Here is a 24,066-nt window from a genome sequence, read left to right as displayed (position 1 = left end):
AGAGTGGCAAATTGATAAATACTATAAAGTCATCTTGTGTATGAAATTACTCCAACATAGTAACCATTGCAAATTCTTTACTAAAGATGACATACTAAGTACATGCTTTTAAATTTACTTTAAGTACAAAAGTATAGGTACTACATTAAGAAAGGGATTTTTCTGGGCAAGATCACATTTGATCCACATGTGCCTTTATAAAAAAAAAAGCCTCTGCAGAAATCTGAAGGCAAACACAACTGATGATTTGAAGCAGTTAATGTACTGGCAGGTGGTTAATGCCCTGTAGTAAATCAAAATGTTATAATTGAAAGTAACTACTCAGTGCCAAATAACTGTATTGCTATGAAAAACATTTCCTTTTAAACTGTAGTGTAGTAAAACACACAAGCAAATGTTAACTTCAAATTAGTACAGTACTTAAATAAATGGGCTAAATTACATACTGATCAAACCCAAACAACAAATTTGATAATTGTAGGGTATATTGGACAATTTAACTATTGCAAACAGGCTTACTTTCCCAATATGGTAATGCAAGTATGTATATTTTATTTAAGTACCAGTGCAAAAGTGTGAAAACAGTCTGTTTCATTTACAAATAAAAGTAAGCAGAAACATACTTTCAAAATATAAACCAAAAGCAATGTAATTTATTATGAAGAATCACACCACCTGGTTGTTGGGATATAAAAATTAGGAGCAAAAATCAGTGTATCAGTATCTGTTATCCACCTGTCAGCACATAAAGTGTGTGTGTGTGTGTGTGTGTGTGTGTGTGGGGGGGGGGGGGACTAATATACTTTAGGTAAGATGTAGATAATATGCTTAGTACTTTTCGTTAAGTAAAAGATTTGAAGTGGTACGATTTGACCAATTCTTGCACTTTTACTTGAATATTGAGTTTGTGTACTTCTACCACCTTTGCACACAGTCACATTTTGCTGTGAAGCTGTCTGACCCATACTGACCCATACTGACCCTATTTGTCCACGACACCAGTGTTAATGTGGCCTATTGGTGTATTTTAGAGAAATACTCAGTTGCAATGTAATTCAAAATACTGGATTATGTGCAACTGTTAAGGTGGTCAAAATACATATATAATATACAAAACACCACCTGCCTGCAGCACAAGAGTGTGTACCAGAGCAACGGTGTGGAGGCAGGTAGGACACACACACACACACACACACACGCACACACACGCACACACACGCACACGCGAAGTCCAGGAAGCCACATATTTTGATAAAGCGCTGTACATGGATGTATCAACAGACAAATCAGATTCATTCTCTACTGATAAAATTCAACATTCAGTGTCTGGAGAAGGGAGAACAACAAACTAGTGTACAGCGTTTCCACCTGCGTAGTATGTACAGTTATTAGGATAAACTAGGTTGGCTAATTATGTTGTTTTTTAAAAAAAAAAAATCACAAGCTATACTTCGAATGAGAATATATAAATTTGGATATTTTGTGTAGCACACAAACAAATGTGTATCTATTTGGACAATTGTCTCCAAATTAGCCCTGGTCGTGTACATGATACGTAATTTACTTAATTTCAAACGGTTTCTGCTTTACAGCTTGTTTAAGCAAACGCTGTTTGTTTCTATACAGATAACAGCAATTAAAGAAATATGTACACAAATACATACATGTATAAAAACGGATTTACTGTAGAATAAACAGTGAGTGTTTGTAAAACTACAAAGTGTTGTACAATATATTTTGTATCTAAAAGTGCAAAAGAAATTGTAATACATTTGGCCTGTATCTCCAGATTACTTAACTTCAGTAAGCTAATGCCTTTTTGTTCAGAACAAGATACAGACATTTCTTACATTTGGGTAACTGGCAAAATAAAAATAAAAAAAATCAGAAAGCCACTGTAGTGTTAGTTTAACATATGATACAGAAATATGATTCCTCAAAGTGACAGACAGATTTCCAGTTCCCTGTGTATCACCGATCAACACTTAATATATTATTACCTTCATTTACATATAAAAGCTAATGGCAAAAATCAGTAATCCATCTTTTGAGATCATAACTTCATTGGAAGACCTACGATATTGTAGCTAACAGAGCCACCAACAGAGCAGAAAGGTCAAAGCTTGGTGGTGGTAGAGTTCAGGACGCCGTGCTGGATCTTGGTGTTAGAGGCCTTGGACAGGTCTCGCTGTGGAAACAGAACAGCAGCTGGTAAGTGTGAACAAGGAAGCCACAACATTAAGAAGCAAGCTGACATTCACTTTTTATGCCATTGTGAACGGACACACCACAAAGACTGTTAGTGAGATGACAATCACACAAATAGATTTAAACTTTTTCAGACTTTTATCTACTAGATTCCCTGCAGAAATGTACCTTTTGCTTATAGACTAAAATATCAGTAAGTTATTAGCATTAAGCCTCCATCAAAGGTGTAGTATAATTTTACTTAAGGATTCTTACATGTACAAAGCCACCAAAGACGTATGCAACTTAACGTGTCCCCACATTCAAGTCAAGATTTCCTCCAAAACTCTTCCTAAACCAATAGAAAATGTGAATTTATGTCATGCTGTGGACAGGAGCTGCCATCTGAATTATGTTTGGTTTGGCTTAAAATTGGTTAAATGCTTTAAATTTGTTGGCGATGGGGTAAAAGTTAAGGTAACACTCCTATCGACTTACTATGGCAGAAGCACAGCCGTACTGTGAAACACAACCAATACACAGCCTCACAACATGACCCACACATCACCATATTAAACATATGGTGACATCAACTTTAGAGGGGGCCTGATGGCTCAGTGGGTTAGGACGCAGAAGGCAGGGAGGTTGAATCCCACCCCACCAGGTGTGGCCCCGCCCAGCCACCAAGGCCAACCTTGGTGCCGGTACAGAGGATGAGCCGAAAGCCGTTGATCTTTTTTTGTCAACTTTACACTCTCTCCACCCCCCCTCTACTGCAGGTCCAAGCCAAAGACAACTCCTACACAAGTAGGTCAAAATACAAAAACACAATGTGAATTTGGTTCTTAATTGTTTTTTTCCCCCTTTTAATATTAATTACTGATAAGATTACCATTAAAATACAAGACTGTAGAACTATTGTTAAAATCCTTATAAGACCTGGCATCAAATAGCAATTCAACAATGGCTATGGGTTCAAAGAATTACAGCTCCGAACCACTGTCTTAAGGCTGTGACACACCAAGCCAATGTCAAAGAACTAGTGCCGACAAAGACGACCTGCTGCCTCTGCTCAGGTCAGAGGTCTGTCAGGTCTTTGACTGGTTCAACAAGCAGCACTCGCACCACAGAGAGAACAGCCGACGGACATGCAGAGCAGCACATTCTGCACTTATGGGAGACAAAGAGAAAGCGAGAGATATGGGACCACAGATATACAAATTGTAGCTACTTAGAATAGTGATGGATAACAAATAGCAACGCCGTTGTTAACACTGTGGTCTCTTTTTGTCGACTGATTTGCAAAGCTGAACAAGCCCATGAGTGATCTGTCTCACTATTGACACCGACATCAACAAACGGAAGCAGCTGCAGAGCCACCTACAGCGGTCTGACTAACACAGTGGGGGGGACACATCAAAAACTAGGCCCAAGGATGATCCACAGCGGCCGCCGTTAGACACAAAAGGAGGTTTAATTACGAATCTCTGGTCCTTTCTGTCACAGGCCCTGCTGTCTATGCTGGTTAAAACTATTTTTGGTTGCAGTTACTTTAGGAAAACAAAAGCTTGTGGCTGAAGCAACAGTGAAAAATGCAGCACAAACACATGTTAAGATCCTAAACATTGTTGTGTCAGAGCAGAGCAGGCTGACACAGTGAGTTAGTTGATTTTTTTTTTAAATTAAATGCAAGAAATGAAGCTGACAGGGATTAGGGAGCATCATACAAATAGTTCCAAACACACCTTGACTGAACAGATTCAGTGTTGACCAAGTCTCTCTAAAATATAAATTTACATCATTAGGATTCTGATCATCAGCAACAAAGTGTGTGTTATTATATGCAAATGCAGAGCAAAAAAATTAGAGACAAAAGTGTAAATTACCACAAACTCTGAATATGTGCTGGCAACAGAGGCTATGCTGAAGTTACGCTGTTGGTTAGCGGGGGTCAGCAACGCACCGCTCAAAGGGGTCCCCTTCAGCTGAGCCACATTCTCTTTGTTGCCGCTCTGTAGTCGTGGGTGGGGGGGTTTACTGTTACCTGGGGTTCTTGCTGCCGGAACCTGGAGAACAACAATAAGTAGCAAATAAATGAGACCAGCAGGACAGACTCTAACACAACAATGCAGTAATAAGTTTCATAACTAAAGAGGCAGCAACTTTCCACAGGTTTAGTTCAGTGTGTAAATGTACCCTAACGCTTTTAAACGACCCTCTGATTTCGCGATATCAAAATATTTTTCTGCTTCTAGCTGAAAAACTTCTCCAGATGACATCACTCGAAGGGGTTTTTAAGAATTAGGAGTTTAAATGATGTCATCTGGAGGAGCTCTGGAAAAGCCGGTGGACCATAACAACAAACTTTATGATGTAACCTACAAGGTGAGATAATCTAAAGGTTCCTAGGAGCGACGTCGTCTGTTTCACGCACAATTGTCTCTACGAAACCTGCTGTTTGAACTGTGTGTGCTGGTGTTTTTCTGTCTGCGATTAAACCGTCTTTGCTTTGATGCGAGTAAAACTTGCTAATCTTTCATTTTGAAAGTAAACCAACCTTGTTTGCTGAAAGAGGCAGCCGTGGTACAGGCGAGCGACAGACAGTTCCACCATAAACCGAGCGCATGGTGCTGTTAGAGGTGGCACTGGAAATGTTGGAAGTCGCGTTAAACTGATGGCAGAGACAGAAAGAGTGGGTTAGTGATCTTATTCATTTGTGTGCACAAACCTGATAACGATCAGACCCCTGGTGTCTTTTGCAACACTCATTAAATCATTACCAAACTAAATCAAGCTCATAAAGTGCATCCACAAAGTCTTCACAGCACATATTGTTATGTTACAGCCTCGTTTCAAAATGGATCAAATTCAGTATTTTCCTCAGAATTCTGGATGCACTGTATGAAATTTTACATTTAGCTTCTGGACAAAGACATACATGTGAGGGACAAAGCAGCAACATAGTTAAGTGAGATAGTTTTCTGTTTCCTTTTTATGCCCTACATAGAAAAGAACAGCTACTGTTTTGAGCAGGAAAAAAAACAAACCCATTAAGAGTTTATTCCTAAATGACTGAGTGATGCTGTTGGGTGTGTTAGGCGACTTAGTGCTTCCACAATAGTAGAACCACTGAGTTGAAGCACACCAGCAGAAAAGGTTTTTGGAATTATTCTCCATGAAAAGTTTACTGGATTAAGTCATGGGTGTTTTTTGTTCCTTTAAATCTTGTGTCTTCGACAAGGATCATTTAAGTGATTAAAAAACAAAAAGAAGCTCTTGCAGTGATTTGCACCAACAGAACTGAGAGGCTCACAGGTTTCAAAGAAATTGTTAAGATTGTGTGAAGCTGCACATCTAAAATGTCCAAATGTCCAGCGGACAAAGGAGTTTTATCCCAAGTATAAAAAAAAGGAAGCCACAATCTGTGTTTACCATTTTCCGCGATCTATTTGGAGTATTAGCACCGAGGAATCTGCGTTTGGTCGGGGTTCTCACTGCTGTTCCGTAAAGCATGTCCTCCTCAGTCTGTTTGTTCTTCTTCAGGTGCTGTTCAGAGGATGTAAAGTAGAGCTTCAATACTCACGTCTCAGCAAACACATGCACTTAGACTTTAACTGAACAAGGCAACTTTGTTACCCTTTCTAGTTTCTCCTTTTCTTTCTCTATTCGGTGCAGCTCCCACTGCTCCTCCACATACTGTAGAAACTTCTGGCCATTCACCAGAAACTCCCGACCCTGCTCACTTTCCCATGCGTCAATCTGGGCTTTTAATTTCTTTTCAACCTTAAAAAAAGAAAGGAAAAAAAGAAAAAGAAACACAAACACGTTAGGTTACAATAAAATGTTTAAAGGGCGACTTCACCAATTTTAAACTTGCTTTCTATGGCTTTAGTTTACGATGTAAATGTACATTAATGCTTTTAAACTTCCCTCTGAATTTACTATATTAAATTATTTCTCTGCTTCTAGCTGAAAAAAGGAATTTTTCATCATTGGGAGTTCGGATGATGTCATCTGGGAGAGCTTCAGAAAAGCAGGTTGACCATGATTACAAACTCCACGGTTTGAGCAACAAGATGACATAATCCTAACTGAAGCTTCGTCCAAGTGATTTCGACTGGAGGAAATTTTCAGCTAGAAGTAGAGAGATACTTTGATTTAAGGAAGTCAACGGGAAGTAATGACATTTATGTACATGTCCATACTGGTACAAACTGGAATTACATGCAAGTTCAAAATCGGTGACCGCGTCCTTTAAGAATTGTTGGGAGATATAATTAAAAGTGAAGCTGCATTTGTGTTTTACCTTGGGCAGGTTTTTATGGAGCTCAGACCTCTGCTTCTCCTCTTTGAGAAGATTCCCTCCTCTGTTAGTGAATCTGGCCGGATCTGTAGCTTTTTTCTGTGCCGAAACAAGAGATTTCCAACATGCAGTAACAAGATTAATACACACATATTTTTTTTTCTTTTTAATCAAACTGAAAAAAAAAAAAAAACAACAACAAAAAACACATTTTTAAATGAAAATGTCCGATGTTTAATAATTTTTGCAAAAAATGCTTTCAATAACAAAACTACCAAAATGGCAAATTCTTTAACGTTTCACTTCAAAAACAAAATGGTACAAATACATCTGCCATAACCTAATACTGGCTGGAACCCGGTACCAGTCTACAGTAGCGCCAACTGTTTTAATTGCAACCATGCGGAAATTCATGTTTCTCAAACCAACTGCTCTATAACAAATGCAAATTCAAAACGTATTTGAAAATTATTTGTAAAATCTAACTCTGGTTTGGACCCAGTTCTACAGCTGCAGGTGCAGGACAGGATCATTTTGCTTTGCTCCAGTTTAAATGTCCTTCTCTTGTTGTAACTTTCTTACCTCCAGGTCCTGGAAGAGTCTCCAGCTTTCCTCCCATTGGTGAACCCCATCAAAAAGCTCTTTGTGCTCCTCATAATGCTGCTTCAGCCGCTGGATCTCTGCATCGTGCAGACTCAACAGCTCTTCAGTAAAATCCTCTAAAAGAGTCAATTACAGATTGAGTCTCACTACTTTCACAAACCTTAGTGGTTTTTAATCTAGTGCAACTACAACAACAAGTGAACCTACCGCTAAAATATGGAGTGAAAGCCTGCTGCTGCTCAGCGCTGAAGAAACACTTTTCCCAAAAGACAGCGATCTCAGAGCGGATGGCATCTGTGACATTTCGGATGTTTAGCAGTTTGAGTTCCTCCAGACGCTGAACTTCTGCTTGTAACTAAAGAACCGAAATTGAAAAGAAATTGTAAATTGTAGAGTAACTGAACATCTACCACACTTGACGGTCATGCTAAGGGAAAGGAAAAGTCTCCTCACCGCTTCCAAGTTCCTCTTCCTGGATGTGACCATGTGTTCACTGAAGGCCTCCCTCTCCTCCTGAGGAACCTGTAGTCGGTCCCACAGCTGCTGTATCTTTTCTCTGTAACTCTCACACATGGCCACGTTCTCTGCCTTTCGCTCCTCCAGCTGCAGAAATTGGCATCAGTTAACCTCTCAGCAGCATTGACCGTGACTATAGCTGCTTTCCCACATGCAACGCAACCCTCAATGTCACTAGACGCTACCCAAAAGAGCTGCATGTGAGAGCAGAAATGTCCAAGTCAAACTGCTTTGACATTATCTTTCACGTCCCCCCTTTAAAATAAATATTATACCAATGAAAAGCCATCTCACCTGACAAAGAAGCAGTTTAAGCGATGTAATATTTTCTCGGGAAAGGCAAAAAGACTCCTCATCTTCACAGATAACGTCCTTCTCAAAACTGGTTTCAGGGATGTGGTCTAGCTCCTCCATGTGCAGGACAATCTGTTTTTTCAGGCCTGTGAACTCAACATAACGCTTTTCCTAAAAACATAATGGCAGTAAAACGTCTAATTATTAAGATTTAAATCAGGAAACAAAATAATAAAACATAACAACACTGCAAAGCTTGAACTGTAATTGTTGAAATAACCTCAAAGTTACATTTAGCAGAAGATGGCATGTGTGACAGCAGTGAGGCAAAAAGCATGGTTGCTTTAACATTAATATTTAATTGTCTTCTGGCAAAACCCACAAAAAAAACAAAAAAACACTGACAATGAGAATGTGACAACACTTAATTAAAATGTCACTTGTCAGATGACTAAAACTATATTTCAATGAAATTAACTTTGTAGGAACTATTAAAAAACAAATCTTTCATTTTTAACGAGGGCATTTTGATGTTCTTGGCTTTTGAAGAGGGTTTATACAAAGGGATTTTTCTCAGCTGAGTGGAGCAACGTAATCCGCCTTCAAAAGCCAAAACATGAACATGTTGAATCAGGCTTTAATCTGACAGCTACACTGTGAAACATAGATTACTGTGATTTCTGATCTGGTCTTTGCTACAAATCAACAACCACCTACAGCAGAACATAAAACTCAAGACAAATGTTGCTTTTCAATTCGTGCAGACATTAACTGATTACTGAAGGTGTAGCTCTCTCACCTTCTCCGCCTTCTGGTTGGAGATGTGCTGACGGAAGTTCTCCAGCTGTTCCATTGAGGGGACAGAGTTTGGAGCGATGCCATATGGCAGGGAGCACAGGATGTCACACAGGTCTTGGTCCTGATCCAGCAGAGCCTTCAGCTGCTGCATCCTCTGAGTCTTCTCCTTCGTCAGAGCATCCACCTGCGTGCGGATGTTCTTCTCTTGCTGGAGCATGCTGATACCATCCTCCTCCTCGACATACAGTCAAAATAAAACACTCAATTTACATAAGGTTTCTCAAGCTAATGACTGACATGCTGCCAATTTTTGGTGCAAAGAGTTTCAGAGGCCAAAGGAACATTAGTGAGTAAGCAGGTAAATGTTGTGAATAAGCCCAAATGGAAGAACTGAAATATCTGCCGGAAAAGTAAACGACCTCCCTATAAATAAAACACAGTAAATACAAACACTGTGCCAAAGAGGGAAAGTAGTATTCAGGTAGGTAGAAGTTGGGTCTCAGTAGGAAGAACTGAAAAGATAGTTACCTCAAACACAGGCAGCTGAAGCTCCAGACAGAGCTTCTCCATTTCCGTCTTGCATGTTTGGATGCTGTTTAAGAGCCTCTTTTTCAGAGATTCCTCTTCTTTGATCATCATGTCTAATAGGTTCTAGTGGAAAACACAGTGAATCTAATCAACATATGTTGTTATATAGACAGAGCAGTACTGATCACGGTCCTGTAGTTTAGGATTATTTGAGAGGCGCAAATGTTTCTTTTTACACATTAATGTGGTGAAAACTAAAGAGATGTGCATTCATTTAAAAATAAGAACTTCCATCCCTCCTGTTGTACTGGTACAGCATCTGGGCACTGTGGTTGAGAGTAAACTGTCCTTTGAGCCCCAGGTGGTTGCTGTGTGTAAGAAAGCACATCAGTGGATAACGTGTGTAACAGTGTAACGTCAACACCACTTTTATGAAAAGGTTTTATTCTTGTTTTATTGAATCTGCTCCTAAATTTTTCTTCTATCTGCTGGTGTAGGTTATTGTAAACAGTTACCTACCTACGTCAAATAGCCTGATAACCATTTTGGACTCTCAAATATTAATATAAGTCTTTAAAAAAAAAAAAGAACTGGTCAGTTAATATAAATAGGTGCAACTAACAACTTGTCAACATATGTCTCACACTCATGACAGTGGGGATTCTAAAAGTTTGAAGTGGCCTAGTTTCACTCAAAATCACTGTGTTTGTGACAATTCCCCACCCATCCATCCATTTCATCTTCGCCTGGCTCAGATTCACACTGACCCAACTATGTGTAAAGTTAAAACCTCTGCTGAAACCTGTCCACAGGCCAAGTGATGATCTCCCACAGATTATGGAATATTCACTGAACTGAGAATAACACAAAGGACAAAAGAGACCACACATGTTAGAGATGACTAGTCCAGACCTGACATGACAGTTCAGGTATAAAACACATGTAAAGTGCCATTTTGTGTTCCTCCAAATCTGACACTACAATTCAAAATGTCCTTAACTTCGATGGGTTATTGTGACACCTGACCTCGTGTGGGGTTAAACGGGGGTGAAACCAAAGTGAAGTTGCCTTTCTTGTGTTAAAAAAAAGGGTGCGTTTGTTTCGTGAGATATCCTACCCTGATGTGGTTCTTGACTACATTAGTTCTCTGCAGTCTCTGGTCCTCTGGGATACCGATCTCCTCCCAAATGTCTTTCAGATGGCACAGCGCTTTATTCAGGCACGACACGGCCTCAGCCGCGAGCACCTCGCTACAGGGACATGCAACAGGTGGAAGCCAGCGTTAACGTTACATCGTGACGACTTTCCACGGCAGCAAATTATTGAAAAGTTGTAAGTGTTTAAACATAAAATAACGTCTCCGAAAGAGAGTCACTCATCTAGCAGAGCTCGCTAACGTTAGCTAACACCCGTTGACTTGCAGCTGACGTTAGTACCGTTCGTTTATCCAACGTTATGTTCCAAATTCTGGATGTGCTAAAAAACACATTTTGATCCTACCTCTTTCTCATCGTTAAATTCCAGATTCCTTTGCGATTAGCGGTGATCGGTTTACAGTAACCAAAACTTGTCAAAAACCCCGAGCGTTCAGGAGCGTCGCCTCTCTGCCTCACTACAGTCCGTTGGTACAGTTCAAAATACGCGACCGGCAGAGCTCTCGTCCCGGATTGGCTCCCTTCTATGGGAGCGCGCGATGTGTAACACCAACGCCAACCGCCGGTGGCTTCCGTGGTTTCTCATGACATGGACCGCCCACCGTCAAAACAAACATCGACTAAAACAAACGTACCCCATTCGAGGTGGGCGTGGTTAAGCAGCAGCATTCTGACACTTGATACAACAGTGATGCTGTTGTTATATTTAGACTTGGAGAAAATATGAAGCAGATGAAACCTGTTAATGTGTTATAAAAAAAAAAAAGAGAGGAGACAGACGTACACAAACTCAAGTAAAGGTGCTGAGCGAGACACTCAGCATCCCCTAATCCAACTGACAAATTCTCACATTGTAAGAGTAGAATTCATGGCAGAGCCACTGTATTGGATTATATTATTATTATCAGAGGTAAAGTAAAGTAACATAACATGTACAACTATTAGTTTAATAAAGTACTTGAATAAAAGTTCTTAGTTGCCCACCACTGTAAATAACTACATCATGACCATGCAAACATGTTAAACATTTATTCACTTTATAGCTCCTTTGTTGTCAGGAGCCGACTGAACGTGAACATGTTCCATCTGCAATGTTCTGCAGTGCTGGAGGGAATGCAGAAAGAGTCACTGTAGGAATGTGTGCGAGTGTCCCACACTCATACTTGGTTGCCCAGCAAAGCCTCGAGGAGTCTTGAACTGTTTGTAATTGCTGTTGTTAACACAATGAATTTATAACCTGGAACCACAAAACAAGGAAAGTTAATTAAAAATAGGTTCTTCGGAGGAAAAGATGTGTGCTGGTGATCACGTGCAACACAAAAGGCAACGCATCATCTGTTCTGAAAGTGCTGTTGACAATCTGCTCTGACATTACCCAATTATTTATCTTATGATAATAAAAAGCAAACAATTTAAGATACTAGTTTACTGGTCAATACACCTATATAAACCCACAACAGTGTGATCTTTTTTAAGAGATTATATTAGGGAATAAACTTCGGGTTCTTCCATTGGATGTCAGGAGTTTGTCAGGAATGATAGCACTTAAAAAGTGCATCATATGAATAACAATCACGGAAGTGAGAGGGGCAAGAATTCAGCACACCATAGGATTCAACCAAATAACATCACCACTAATAATTGGATGTGAAATAATATACAAACTCTAACAAGACCCAAACAAACAAAGTACACTTCTGTAAAATCAAAGGTTCACCTCTCTCTCTGCCGAGGAAACGTAGGGCAGAGATCTCTGAGAAGGTGCAGCCACCGAGGAACATGACCAGGACGATGCGCTGAGAGTCATTCTTTGTGCTCAAATCAGCTCCGTTGCTTTCTGATGAGAGAAAGAATAACCTACAGTTGAGATGTAGCTTTAATCTTGGAACACAGATTTGTAAAAGGCAAAGCCAATGAGAGTCTGGTTTAACATGACTAACAAAAGGGAATTTTCTTTTAGCCTCTGCTCCTGTTTGAGATGTTCAGAGTCAGATTACGTTTGAAAGCTGGCTTTAAATCACTGAACAGGTTTTTATTGTCAACATTAAATTAATATCATCTTGTGATTGAACCTTGAGCAAAAAATTCATTCCCGTTTAGCAGCCTGGTGACTTCTTCAAGCCCCGTCCAACCATCTCGCTCCAGCACCTGCACAACACAAACCAGGACTCATATTAAAAAAAAAGAAAAAAAAACCTCTCAGCTGAAATAGTCAGATCCCATGGAACAACACGCTTCTGCTGGATTTACTCACCTGCTCGACAAGTTTGCAGCTCAGAGGGATGTAGGCACCGCTAAAGATGTACGCCATGTCTCGTGGGACACGCAGGTCATACTCATCATCTGACTTTGGCACCTTTACACAACACATGATATCAAATCATCAAAACTGTTCAACATTTACACTGAGTTAAAGCCAAAAGACTGTAGGTGTGTCAGACTGTAAGTGGTTATCGACTCCTCTAGAGCACATGACAATAGTTTACCAGGTTGAGTTTTCTGCTCAAAGCTCTAAAGTTGCTTTTCTTTGCCAGAGAAGAGAAGGCATCTGTCAGCCTTCCTGGAGGAATATCAAGGAGAATAAGGTGAGTTTAATCATTCCCTCTTCCAACTATAACGAGAAATAAAGAGGAGAGCGGGATTTAAAAAAAAAAAAAAAAAATGCTGGACCTGCAGTTTTGTCGTTGACCAGTTTGCCCACTTTGCTCTCCATGACAGTCAGAGTTTCCCCTGGCTGCTGCTCTATCAGCAGGCCCAGGTGCCTCAGGTTGGCCAACGTGAGCAGGTGGTCGACTCCATAGCTCTGATGGGACAATGAGACCTAATTAGAACGCTGCTTCCTGAATGGTTCAAAAGACTGTAAAGGAGGTGACGTTTAAAAGACGAGGCTCCTTAAGCCTCCTTGAAATAACAGATGTGGAGTGTACATTTAAATAGAAATTCAGAATACTTGTTCAACCACTGCTTGCTAGTGCGAGATCCACATAGATGGAAAATTTAATGTTTTTGCTGCTCGTCATTTGTTCTGCATTGACCACTGTATTAACAGAAATTGTTGTCCTTATTTTTTAATAATTGCTAGACTTTTCCTTTGCCATGTAATTACATTTTTTGTAGGGGGGCCTGGTGGCTCAGAGGCAGAGCATTGGGTTAGGATGCAGAAGTCCACGGATTTGAATCCCAGCCCACCAGGTGTGGCCCGCCCAGCCACCAAGAGGCGGCCTTGGTGTCGGCCCCGAGCCACGGTAGAAAAAAATAAAAATAAAAAATGGGAGGGTTGCGAGGGTTGGCATAGAACAGGATCTGTTCTAAATGTGTGATGAATGTGTGATTTGAATCCTGTTTAAACTGCCAACAAAGTGACTGACTGGACATTCAAATCCCCATAAATTTACAGTTACTTTTTTCAACAGTGACTAAAAAAAAAGCCAAGAAATGAGTGTTGGAATGTGTGAGTGCACAAATCTGACTGATCTGCGGTGTCTATCTGATCTGTATCCTTTGCAGATAAACACAATTCATGAGAAGTATTGAAACGAAAATGTGTAAATGTGGGTTTCAGTTTGACTGGTAGCCACAGAAAGCAACTGTTTGCTTCCAGCAAGCTGAACTTAATAAGACGTGTCAAAGCTCACCTGTAAATACTGTGCTTTTAATGAGCGGTAATCTTTTGGCAGGAGTCCTGTGAGAAAATAAATACCATTACACTCTCATTACCGCATGAAATTAAAGGGATTCTGTTTCTGAAATCATATAAAGGCAACTCACCGTTTTCTGTGATAGACAGAAGACACAGCAGCCTCAGACTTTCTAGCATGGAGACCTTAAAAAGAGAAAAACAGCATAAATAAGGAAACACAAATAAAGATAAGTAAATATGTTTCCAGCTTCTTATTAATTTAACTGTTCGGGCACCTGTCTGTTGATGTGTTCCTCTATGAAAGAGATGCTTTCACGGATTTCGAATCCCTCAAGTAAAGCTGGAACAGAAAACAAGAAATTAAGATCAACCACAACATGAATAACAAACTACTATGAGGTTAAACGGTCATAAATGATCATCTGACTAAAATCTGAATCAATATTCTCACAGTGTTCAGTCTTCAACAGCTCCTGGAAATCCTGCTTTGTTTTCTTCTTCATTATCGATTCACTAGCTCCGATGTCTGAAAGAGAAGGGGCAAACCAATTCAGCAAACATCTGTACACACATCAGCATCTGATATCCAGCACTGTGCTGCAACGCTTACGTAGACTGAGCAGCCGATGTTCCTGTTTTAAGCCTTTTAGCTCCTCGGACACAAACGCCTTCATCTGCTTTATGTCCATCCCCTGACGCTTCTGTGGGAGAACAAACACAACGAGTCTCAGTCAGTTGCATCAGCCACAGTAGCTACAGTACAATAACTGACTGTACTCACGTCATATGCAGTCTGAAGGTTCCTGGCTTTCTGACTGAGGAAGCTGAACACATTGGAGAAGTGCTCATTTCTGATTTCATTGAAGACCTGCAGTTTGAGACATGAGTTCAGAGGGTAGTTTAACTTAAATTGGGATAAGTACAGCTCTGGAGGAGATGGTTCAGCAGTCGTGTCAGCTCTACCTTATCCTGAGAGTTGAGCATAACCTTCACACTTTTGTCAGAGGACGTAACGTCAGATCCAAACTCCACACATCCTGCAGAACAACATCTGTAGTGAGACGTCACGTTCACACAGTATCTGTGATGAGTGTCAGCATGCGAATACCGTAAAATCTCGCAGTCTGAGTTGGATCTGTTCGGACAAAGCTCAGCCAAGTGTCCCTGTCTGCAGAGTTACTCCTTAACCCGACCGGACAACAAAAGGTTAAACGGTCAGAAAAGCAATAATATCGGCTGTGCCTGCAGTTCCCCATCCAACGTCGATTGTTCACAGCAAGCTTGCTAGTTTCTCACCAAATGTGATCATGTTAGCTTACATCTACCTAAGGCTGGAAGTTTGAAAAAGATGGATGTTCAACTGTTCAACTCAACCGCGATCATCTGAAGTATGGAACTATTTTAAGCAGAGACCAAACAACATGGTGCTCTGCAAATTGCTTTATTTACTGTTGAATTGCTAAATGTAGATTGCACCGCATTTCTAACTTGAATGGAACAAGCTCTGACTTTATTGATATTGGGGAGAGACTTTATATTGTTATAGCAGTTCAGACAGATCTATTGTCTAAGTCCTGCTAAGTCAGATCTAAGTCCTGCTGTGCAGATTTTGTCATATTTGTTTGTTTAAAGAGAAAACGATTGAATAAAATATTGATATATAGATGACTGTTGAATTCAAAATTCTTAATATTAATTAAAAAAATACAAAAAAGGTTTAATGGGAAATCTATAACAATCTATAGATTAATCAATTAGAAATCCTAGGGTGCAGCCCTAGTTGCTTTACGAAGCTTTTACATCACTACACTCTTTGTTCTATTTTTTAAATTTATTCTGAAAGACAAAATTGCCGTTTCTGCCATAGTTTGGAAGACCACAGAAAGGGATATGAATACTTTTGTCAAAGGGAGAGTTCCTTTTTTATTTTTTAAATTCCAAATATTCCGAAAGTATGAGATATTTCAGCTATTTTTCCAGGGCCATAATTAAATTTTTCAAAGCGAACTGTCTTTGAATATTAATACAAAAGTAGTCCACCCATACTTTATTTGTATTAGAAGACACTGCGGCGATGGACCTCATACCAGCGGCCTACTGAGGCTGCATGCAGGCTGGTTTTATACTTTAATGGAAATCGGCTCATTATTACTTGGTTTGTTGTCATTATCATTATTTCTTTACTTGTTACTTTACAGTAAGTTACTGTATGAAACGCTCGTATTAGCTTTGATTTGTTTTCTGTGCTGACGGAAATCCACTGAAAGTTGTTTTTTTTGTCCTTTCGGCTTATCCCGCGAGTTCAGGGTCAGAGTGGATCATTGTCCACATGATTTAGCACAGTTTTTACGCCTTCCTGACGCAACCCTCCCCCACTTCTACCGGTTTGGACCGGCACTGCACAGCTGGGGAGGGGAACGGGCGGTTAGGGGTTCAGTGTCAGCGTCAGACACACTTCGACATATAGCCGGGACCGGGGATCGAACCACTGACCCTGTGGTCCGTGGACGACTGCCTTTGCCACAGCCCAGTTGGTAAAATTTCTATCCGATTTTTTATCTCATGTATACATAATCATCCCAAAGGGCATCAAGCAAATTTTCAGTCAGTGTTATCTGGAGTCTTTTCACCCTGAACACAGTTAACTCTCCACCTGTCTTGATACGTACCACATTTGATTCTAAATGTATCATCTACAAGTCCTTCATAGACAACTTGCGAGCAGAGAGGAGTGACAAAGTCCACATCTGCAAAGACAGCGACAGTGTTACAGAGGAAAGAAGACAGAAAGCAGTAAGGAGTACGTCATCTGCCGGGTTCCATGGTTTCTTGCCTCTATCGATGAGAAAAACCCTTCCTATGTCAGCTTTAGGAGCTTTTCTTTCCCCCTTTTCTGCCTGCTTCCTCCACAAGTCATACACCATCTGGTACCGGACAGAAAGACAAATTTAAGGACAGTTCAATCTTTTATAATGCAGATGTGAAAAAAGACAAGGCAGAAACATCATCTTAAATGACATGATTGTCTTCACTCTCCAAGCCATACTGCACCTTGGAACATCGTCCAATCCCGTAGAACTTAGAGAACGGGCCGTAAAGGGAGTGAAGGAGGTGCAGGGCACTGCTGGCCGTCCTCACCCAGCGTTGATCTCCTGCCTGTTAAAACAATCCCAATATTTATAGTCAAAGCACAATCTTTAAGAATTAAGTTGCTCCAGTAGGATCGAGTAGAGTCATTTGGTTTAATATGAGGGTGACACATTAAAATTTTATATGGTGGTGGGGCAGTTAGAGCTGCTGCCTCAGAGCTAGAAGGTCACTGTTTTCATGCAACATGTCTTTGGTAACTGTAATCAGTAACTTTGTATGTTTGAACTGGATAAAAGCAATCAGTTTGTTTTTGATTTGCCATTTGTTGTATTATTAAAACTACTCTGTAAAACACAAAATCAAAAGCAAAGTCTGATTTTATTTTGTACATTTTTATTACTTTTGTCAGTTTAAAGTTATTAAGAGAAAAGTGTGGGTTCCTTCTTGTCCAATGGTACCAAAAAAACTAAACCAGCTTTATAACTCCATAAATCCCAATGTGTCATTAAGAGCAAAAACTTCCTTAGAATTCTTAAATTCTGAAATGTTCAAATTTAAAAATTTCCCGGGTTTCATAGTCAAACTGAGTTTGTTGAAACTGCATGTTTTTATTTTCATTATTTTTAGGTTTTATACATTTAAACAATATCCTTAAATAACTTCGTGAATAATGTTTTATGCTATTTCCAATTTTGTATTTACCAGGAAGTTGTCTCGAAAGAATTCTGGCAGCTCCAGACTAATAATGTCATCGTCAAGTGGAAGAAGATAAAAAGCCCATTCGTCAGTGGTCACATCTGCAATGGAAAAACAGCTTTTAACACCGATCAATGCCACAGAAAGTAAAATGAGAAGATACTTACCACCAAATATCCCCTGCTCCTCCAGCACTGTCTCACAGGCATAGAACTGGGAGAGACAGGTGGGTCAGGAAGTAAGTATCAGGACTCAAAACAAATCAAAGCAGGGTTTTGAACATGGCAGGAGAGGGAAATACCTTCTGAGGGGTGAAGATGATCTTGTATCTTCTACATTTTCCTGCTGCCTTGTCTGCATTGACCACATCTGGAATAGGAAGTGAATTTCCTCATAGCAGCTTCTACATGTTAGTAGTTCAGTATAAAAAACAAACAAAAAACCAACAATAGCTTGTTGGCATATCCTGATATCTACTGTTAGAATATAGTGAAAAACCTTTGTTTTCTTCTAACTTACCACATATCCACTTCACCGTTTGTATTCTTGGTCGGATCAGAAAACAAAGTCTACAAGAGAGTAAATCCACATTGTCACACAGTCACATCAGTTTGTGTGCGTATACAATGTGTAGATAGTGCAGGGCTCACTGATCTGAGGTGCTGACAATAGGTTTGTGTTCCACTTTGTAGAGTTTGTCGACTTCATGTTGCTGCAAAAAAGAGAAAAATGTTTGAAAAAGCACTTCTTCCTCCAGGGTTTCTTTATATGAAGAGCCAGAAATTTGCTTGTTGAGGATTCCACCTTTAGTGTTGACACATTAGCAATACGATCCAAGGGGCTCATCAAATCCGCCTCAATAAAGAGATCTTTCTTCCCTGGCAGCTGGGGAGGAAAAAAATAAACATGCAAAGCTAAAGACAGCAATCTAGACAGCAAACACTCAAAATATGGTTTTTGTTGTTCATAGCACAAACAAACACAAATACTACTTGGCAACTTTGCAGAGCACAACACCCACCATTTCCAACTTCAACTAAATACAATCACATAAACTAATGTGTGCAGGAATAATTAAAACATTTTTTGACTTATGATTTAATTGTGAATAAATTACTTCATTCATTCTTCTCTCAATACTCTGTCTTTTCCTATTTGCTTCTTGAGATCATTTGCAAGCCCACTGGTTCTTCTGAAAATGTCAATCTTTAGAAATGGGCCTCAAAAACAGCAGATTTTATTGTTTTTGCACAATGCTAAAAAATAAAATTACATTCAAAAAAAGGTGAGCAGAGACTTCATTTTTTGCAAATATAACTCAAACAGGATGTAACAATGCACGTGCTGGGGACTGTTGTCATCCATCCATTATCTGAACTCTCTATGTTTCACCTCTGGCCAACAACACCTGCTGTGATATTTCAGATAGTGTGTGGTAACTGCCATTGCACAGTGTAGCCAACTGTTTATCATAAACCAGACGTCAAAGAACACATCAAACTGCGTGTGGAAGTCTGCAAACACACAATGTGACTTCACCTGTTCTAGCAGGTAGACGAGCTGATCTTTGGCCAACCTCTTCAGCAGAGAGAAGTCGGGGAGCTCCGGGGAGTCCCTCCTGGCACCGTGAGCCATGGTGGGCTGTAGCGGGGACGGGACACCACTCACTCATTCACTGCACACCAGCAGATAAAAAGTTGTAGTACTCCGGAAATAGAAAATGTAACTTTAATGACGGGAAGGCTACGACTTTAATACACACGTAGTTTAACGAGACCAAACTCTGCACCGAGTAATACACTAACTGTAAGCTAGGTTAGCTTGTAGGCTAAAAACACATTCTTCACATCAGAGGAATCCTCAAGAGTACGACCAGCGACGAAACGCTAATACTGATATGGATGTAGTCTCACAATAAATCCAAGCAATGACAGACATTAAGCAGCAAATATCTGTGAAAACATCAGCAAAAGGCCGTTTAGCTTATGTCAGCAGCTACCTGCTTCCGTAGCTAAATAAACGGAACCGTTCCCATCGTCAGCATGTTTCTTCCCGGACACTATAAGTAACGGACTGTTGCGATGTCGTAGAAGAGGCGTTGGAGTCCAGAAATAAGCTGACGCTGTTGTTCTTCACCTTATATCGGTTTCACGATGAATTCAGACGTGGTTGTGTTGTTGGAGACTGTTAATTTTGCCGCAGATAAACATCGTAACCAGCGCCGTAAAGATCCAGACGGAACCCCGTACATTAATCACCCGATCGGTACGTATGGGTTTCTACTGTGTTATGGCGCATTTAAATGCTTCACGTACATCTGTATTCCCCGCAGTACAGCAAGTCGAGAACGGCTTTAACCCCGATAAGGATTTTAACTACTTGTACTACTACTCCTAATTATAAAATAACACCAGATTCTCAAGATAAAATATAGTTTAATTAACTGAACAAGTATCGTGCATAATGACTTTATATTTCTAACTTTGAGTTTGTTTGTGGTTTATAGAACAAATGTGAAATGAGTTTACGATTAAACCGTTTTTTTGTCCTTTCGTCTTATCCTGTGAGTTCAGTGTCGCCACAGTGGATCGTTTGTCTGCAGGTTGATTTGGCACAGTTTTTACGCCGGATGCTCTTCCTGACACAACCCTCCCCAATTTCTACCGGGCTTGGGGAACCGGCACTGCGCGGCTGGGGAGGGGGAATGGGCTGTTAGGGGTTCAGTGTCTTGTCCAGAGACACTTTGACGTGTGGTCGTGAAATCTGCCAACTAAGCCACTGCCGCCCCTGAATTAAAACCTTGTCTTTTTAAAATGCTTTTACTGGTTTGCTTTTCAGTACTCTAACCAAAGGTTACGTTGCTGCATAGATGAAATTCAACTAATGTTGGTGATTTCTCAAATTAATAAATCTGTATTTTTTTTTTAAAGCGGTTGCCTCTTCTCTTAACGTTTTAGAGTTCTCTGAACATTTCAGATTCCTCCAGAAACCTTATTTGTGGGGTACGTGTGAATCAAGCCTGGACTAGAATTGTACATTATCAATAGCAGCCCGTCAACTGGGTTTAAAATCCTTTTTTCAATAGTGACTCCTTTGCATTGATGCCCAGACTGACTGAGTACTGTACAGGTACTGGTTGAACTTAAAGTAAAATTTAGAGCATGTTTTGTAGTATTTCAACGTTACGAAAGAATTTCAAGTGGTACAATTGTTTGTAGTAGAGTACTTTTGTATTGTTTGCAGTTTTGCCACCTCTGACTATTGCACACAGGGCTGTTTTGTGAGGCTGACTATATTGACTCAGACCTCAGGCTTTCCTAATATTATGAATGACTTTGATTGCTTCTTGTATGCTCTGTTGATAATCGTGGCATTTCTGGCAGTGGCTGATAATAGTAAGGTGACTTTCTTCTTTCAGATAATTACAACTCTTTGTTTACTTTTAAGGAGTAGCGAGAATTCTCGCCCATGAGGGAGGCATTACAGACATTAACGTTTTGCAAGTAAGTTGTTAGCAGTAACCTAATGCCAAGAAGCCGTGTAAAGTACTGCATTTTTTTGTGTGTGTGAGCTTGTGTTTCTGTGCAGGCTGCTCTGCTTCATGACACAGTAGAGGACACAGACACGTCTCCTGCAGAGCTCGAAGCAAAGTTTGGACCCACTGTGGCTCGTATTGTTCAGGAAGTGACAGATGACAAAAGTTTGGCCAAACAGGAGAGGAAACGTCAGCAGGTGGAACATGCGCCTTACTGCAGCCGTGAAGCCAAACTGGTCAAACTGGCTGATAAACTGTACAACCTGAGGGACCTGAACCGCTGCACACCTGTTGGTCAGCACTTGACAATTACGTCAATGTTTTGTTTTTTTGTTGGGGCTTTTTTGGTTGTTTTTTTTAAGGGTAGCTTAGGGTAGTTTTTTTTTAAAGGTTTTTTTGATTTTCATTCTCATACACAATCAAAATGTAATAATTTGGGGTTTTGGTTTCACAACATCAGAAGTTCACATATATAGTCTTGGGATTTAGGAAATTTAAATTGAACAATTATCACAATTTCTCTCTGATTTTAATAAGAGCCATTAGGAAAGTAACAGATTACCTGATGATAATAAATATATATATATCTATATATATATATATATATATATATATATATATATATATATATATATATATATATATATATATATATATTATATTAGCCACAACTATAATATATTTTCTTTATTATCTTTTTAAAACATTGTAAGGATACAGCAAAATGCCTGTTTTATCACTTTCAGATCTAAGGCATCTTGTTTCTTCTGTGCATGGTGTGATCCCAGAGAGCCAAAACAAGAATGTTAGTCCATATGTAGCTCTTTATTGATTTCTCTGACCTGATAATTCTCCCCCAGTGGACGCACATCTTTAGAGGAGCCAAGACCTAATGGCCTTCCATTTCTGGTTGGTGTGAAATTAAATCCCTGGTGTTGAAACTTTGGAGTCCCTGTACTGCAGTGCTTCCCTTGTTCGAGAGCCTTTGAATTGTGAGTTATGCTGCTAAATAGAAGCTACAGCATATTGTTCTTCCCATAAAGGGCTGCTCTGCTGATAAATCTAGGCTTTAAATTCCTAGCGAGACTGGATCTCTCTGCACTGGTTAGTGAAATCTCAGTCAGTCAGTTGCGGAACAGATGGCAGCTGTATCTCTGAGGTTACAGAAAGAGACCTTTGCTCAGTTCTTGATTGACTCTTCAGTCATAGATGGAGTTACTGTGTCATCCAAAGAGAAGTGGGACTTGTCTGCAACTGTAACCCCCTCTTCGTGACAAGCTGCCTTCACAGGCTTAAAGCTTATCCTTGCTCCTGTAAGAATCTTGTCAAGACCATGGAGAGACCATCTACTGAAGTTGTCAACACAGAAATCAAAGGGGGTAATTGTGCATCCAGTGATGATGCCCTTTTCCAGTAAATGTCAGTCAGATTGTCAGATGACTCTGACATACTGTAACCATGAGCCATAATAATCTAAGAGGAAGTTCTTGAGCTCCCTCGTGAGATGGTGCCGATGTGGCTTTGGACCCATGTGCATTAGCAAGGTCCAGCCATAGCACACCTAGGTCTCTTTATGGTAAATGGTCTGGAATTCTATAACACTTTAAGTGCAAATAGGTGAATGAGAAGCAATGCAATCACACTCACTGCTATGCAGGTAGTCTACACTCACCAGGAGCAACTAAGTGTGGGTCCAGTGTCTTGCTCAAGGACCAGGGAGGGATTGGTGGACGACTGCTCTACCCTCCTGCGCCACAGTCGCATCTTCTCTAATCTGTCTAATAAGTTATGTAACCACTTCTGTGATCCAGGCAGCCTGCGACATCTGGAATTCCTCCTTTCCGTACTGATGTGTCATAATGTGATATGTCAAAATGCTGAATCCATCAATGCTTCTCCGCTTATTTGAACTTACACTGAACTTATCTAAAAAGATGCAACACAAGTAAAGTAAATATTGGTGTCAGATTAAAGTAGTGAAATAAAACTAATACTTCCAAGTTAAATGCCATTATTATTATTATTTTATTTATTTATATTCAAAATACAAGGTACCACATACTGCACTATATACACTCTTTAAGTGACATACTTTGTGTGTTTTGCAGGTTGGACAGGTGAGCGGGTTCAGGAGTACTTTGTTTGGGCTTGTGAGGTTGTGAAAGGCCTGAAAGGAACCAACTCAGCTCTGGAGGAGAAGCTGGAGGAGCTGTTCACACAGAGAGCGGTCCAGCTCTGACAACATGGTCGCAACACAGCAGAGAAAAAGACTTTAAAACTGAAATTCAAATAATTTTCCGGGGATGTTCGGTGAAGATTTTTGGACATTGAATTAACAGCTGTATCTTCTCCAATCTGAAACACAGTGTATCTCTCAAACCACTTGATCCAAACACTGAAGGTCCTTATTAAAATAAAGTAGGTTTTAAATAAAGTTTTCAAACTAATTTATTGATATGATAGAAATAGAAGTGGGGCTCCTGGAGCTGAAACAACTCTAAAAAGTGGTTTTACTCTGTTGCAGTTACAGGAACACATACCTGTTAAACCTCTTTCTGGAGCACAGACACTGGCTGCAGATTACAACAACAGAACTTACATGAATTAGGTTCCCCAGCTGTATCATAGTTATCAGCTAAAGGGTGTGATACTGTACAAACGGGTTCAGTCACCCTCTCACTAGAAACACTAATTACATTTGGATCCTCTCATTTTCACAGGA

General features: G+C 40.0%; 3 protein-coding genes across 8 annotated transcripts; 1 reads left to right on the top strand and 2 right to left on the bottom strand.

The window, feature by feature from the left end:
- Positions 1–1,661: 1,661 nt before the first annotated feature.
- prc1b (protein regulator of cytokinesis 1b) lies at positions 1,662–11,248 on the bottom strand. 4 transcript variants are annotated; one of them, XM_067490734.1, is made up of 15 exons: positions 10,730–11,248; positions 10,347–10,479; positions 9,230–9,352; positions 8,703–8,936; positions 7,904–8,074; positions 7,547–7,696; positions 7,301–7,448; positions 7,073–7,209; positions 6,494–6,589; positions 5,824–5,970; positions 5,620–5,733; positions 4,745–4,858; positions 4,074–4,253; positions 3,933–3,967; positions 1,662–2,188 (listed from the first exon to the last, which is right to left on the bottom strand). In XM_067490734.1, exons 1-15 carry the CDS (start codon positions 10,738–10,740, stop codon positions 2,140–2,142), a joined length of 1,842 nt encoding a protein of 613 aa, XP_067346835.1. In that variant the 5' UTR covers positions 10,741–11,248; the 3' UTR covers positions 1,662–2,139. The 4 variants fall into 4 exon arrangements, with proteins under 4 accessions (XP_067346835.1, XP_067346841.1, XP_067346851.1 ...); XM_067490740.1 differs by lacking the exon at positions 3,933–3,967; XM_067490750.1 differs by lacking the exon at positions 3,933–3,967 and having other exon boundaries at positions 4,151–4,253.
- Positions 11,249–11,398: 150 nt separating this feature from the next.
- Positions 11,399–19,945, bottom strand: vps33b (VPS33B late endosome and lysosome associated). Of its 2 annotated transcripts, none has more exons than XM_067490721.1 (24): positions 19,809–19,945; positions 19,349–19,484; positions 18,614–18,694; positions 18,460–18,521; positions 18,329–18,378; positions 18,111–18,178; positions 17,977–18,022; positions 17,816–17,910; positions 17,075–17,179; positions 16,857–16,947; positions 16,693–16,770; positions 14,987–15,060; positions 14,805–14,891; positions 14,634–14,724; positions 14,475–14,549; positions 14,299–14,363; positions 14,152–14,206; positions 14,019–14,065; positions 13,054–13,186; positions 12,870–12,943; positions 12,638–12,739; positions 12,456–12,531; positions 12,101–12,220; positions 11,399–11,620 (listed from the first exon to the last, which is right to left on the bottom strand). In XM_067490721.1, exons 2-24 carry the CDS (start codon positions 19,442–19,444, stop codon positions 11,541–11,543), a joined length of 1,851 nt encoding a protein of 616 aa, XP_067346822.1. In that variant the 5' UTR covers positions 19,445–19,484; positions 19,809–19,945; the 3' UTR covers positions 11,399–11,540. The 2 variants fall into 2 exon arrangements, with proteins under 2 accessions (XP_067346822.1, XP_067346811.1); XM_067490710.1 differs by lacking the exon at positions 19,809–19,945 and adding an exon at positions 19,572–19,711.
- Positions 19,939–23,779, top strand: hddc3 (HD domain containing 3). 2 transcript variants are annotated; one of them, XR_010912025.1, is made up of 5 exons: positions 19,939–20,074; positions 21,257–21,312; positions 21,398–21,638; positions 22,205–22,336; positions 23,453–23,586. XR_010912025.1 is itself a non-coding variant. In XM_067490827.1 (4 exons), exons 1-4 carry the CDS (start codon positions 19,963–19,965, stop codon positions 23,581–23,583), a joined length of 540 nt encoding a protein of 179 aa, XP_067346928.1. In that variant the 5' UTR covers positions 19,939–19,962; the 3' UTR covers positions 23,584–23,779. The 2 variants fall into 2 exon arrangements, 1 of the variants encoding a protein (XP_067346928.1); XM_067490827.1 differs by lacking the exon at positions 22,205–22,336 and having other exon boundaries at positions 23,453–23,779.
- The last annotated feature ends 287 nt before the right edge of the window (positions 23,780–24,066 follow it).

This window comes from Channa argus, chromosome 2, assembly GCF_033026475.1.
Source record: "Channa argus isolate prfri chromosome 2, Channa argus male v1.0, whole genome shotgun sequence".
Taxonomy (NCBI): Eukaryota; Metazoa; Chordata; class Actinopteri; order Anabantiformes; family Channidae; genus Channa; species Channa argus.
This window is presented reverse-complemented; position numbering and strand designations above follow the sequence as displayed.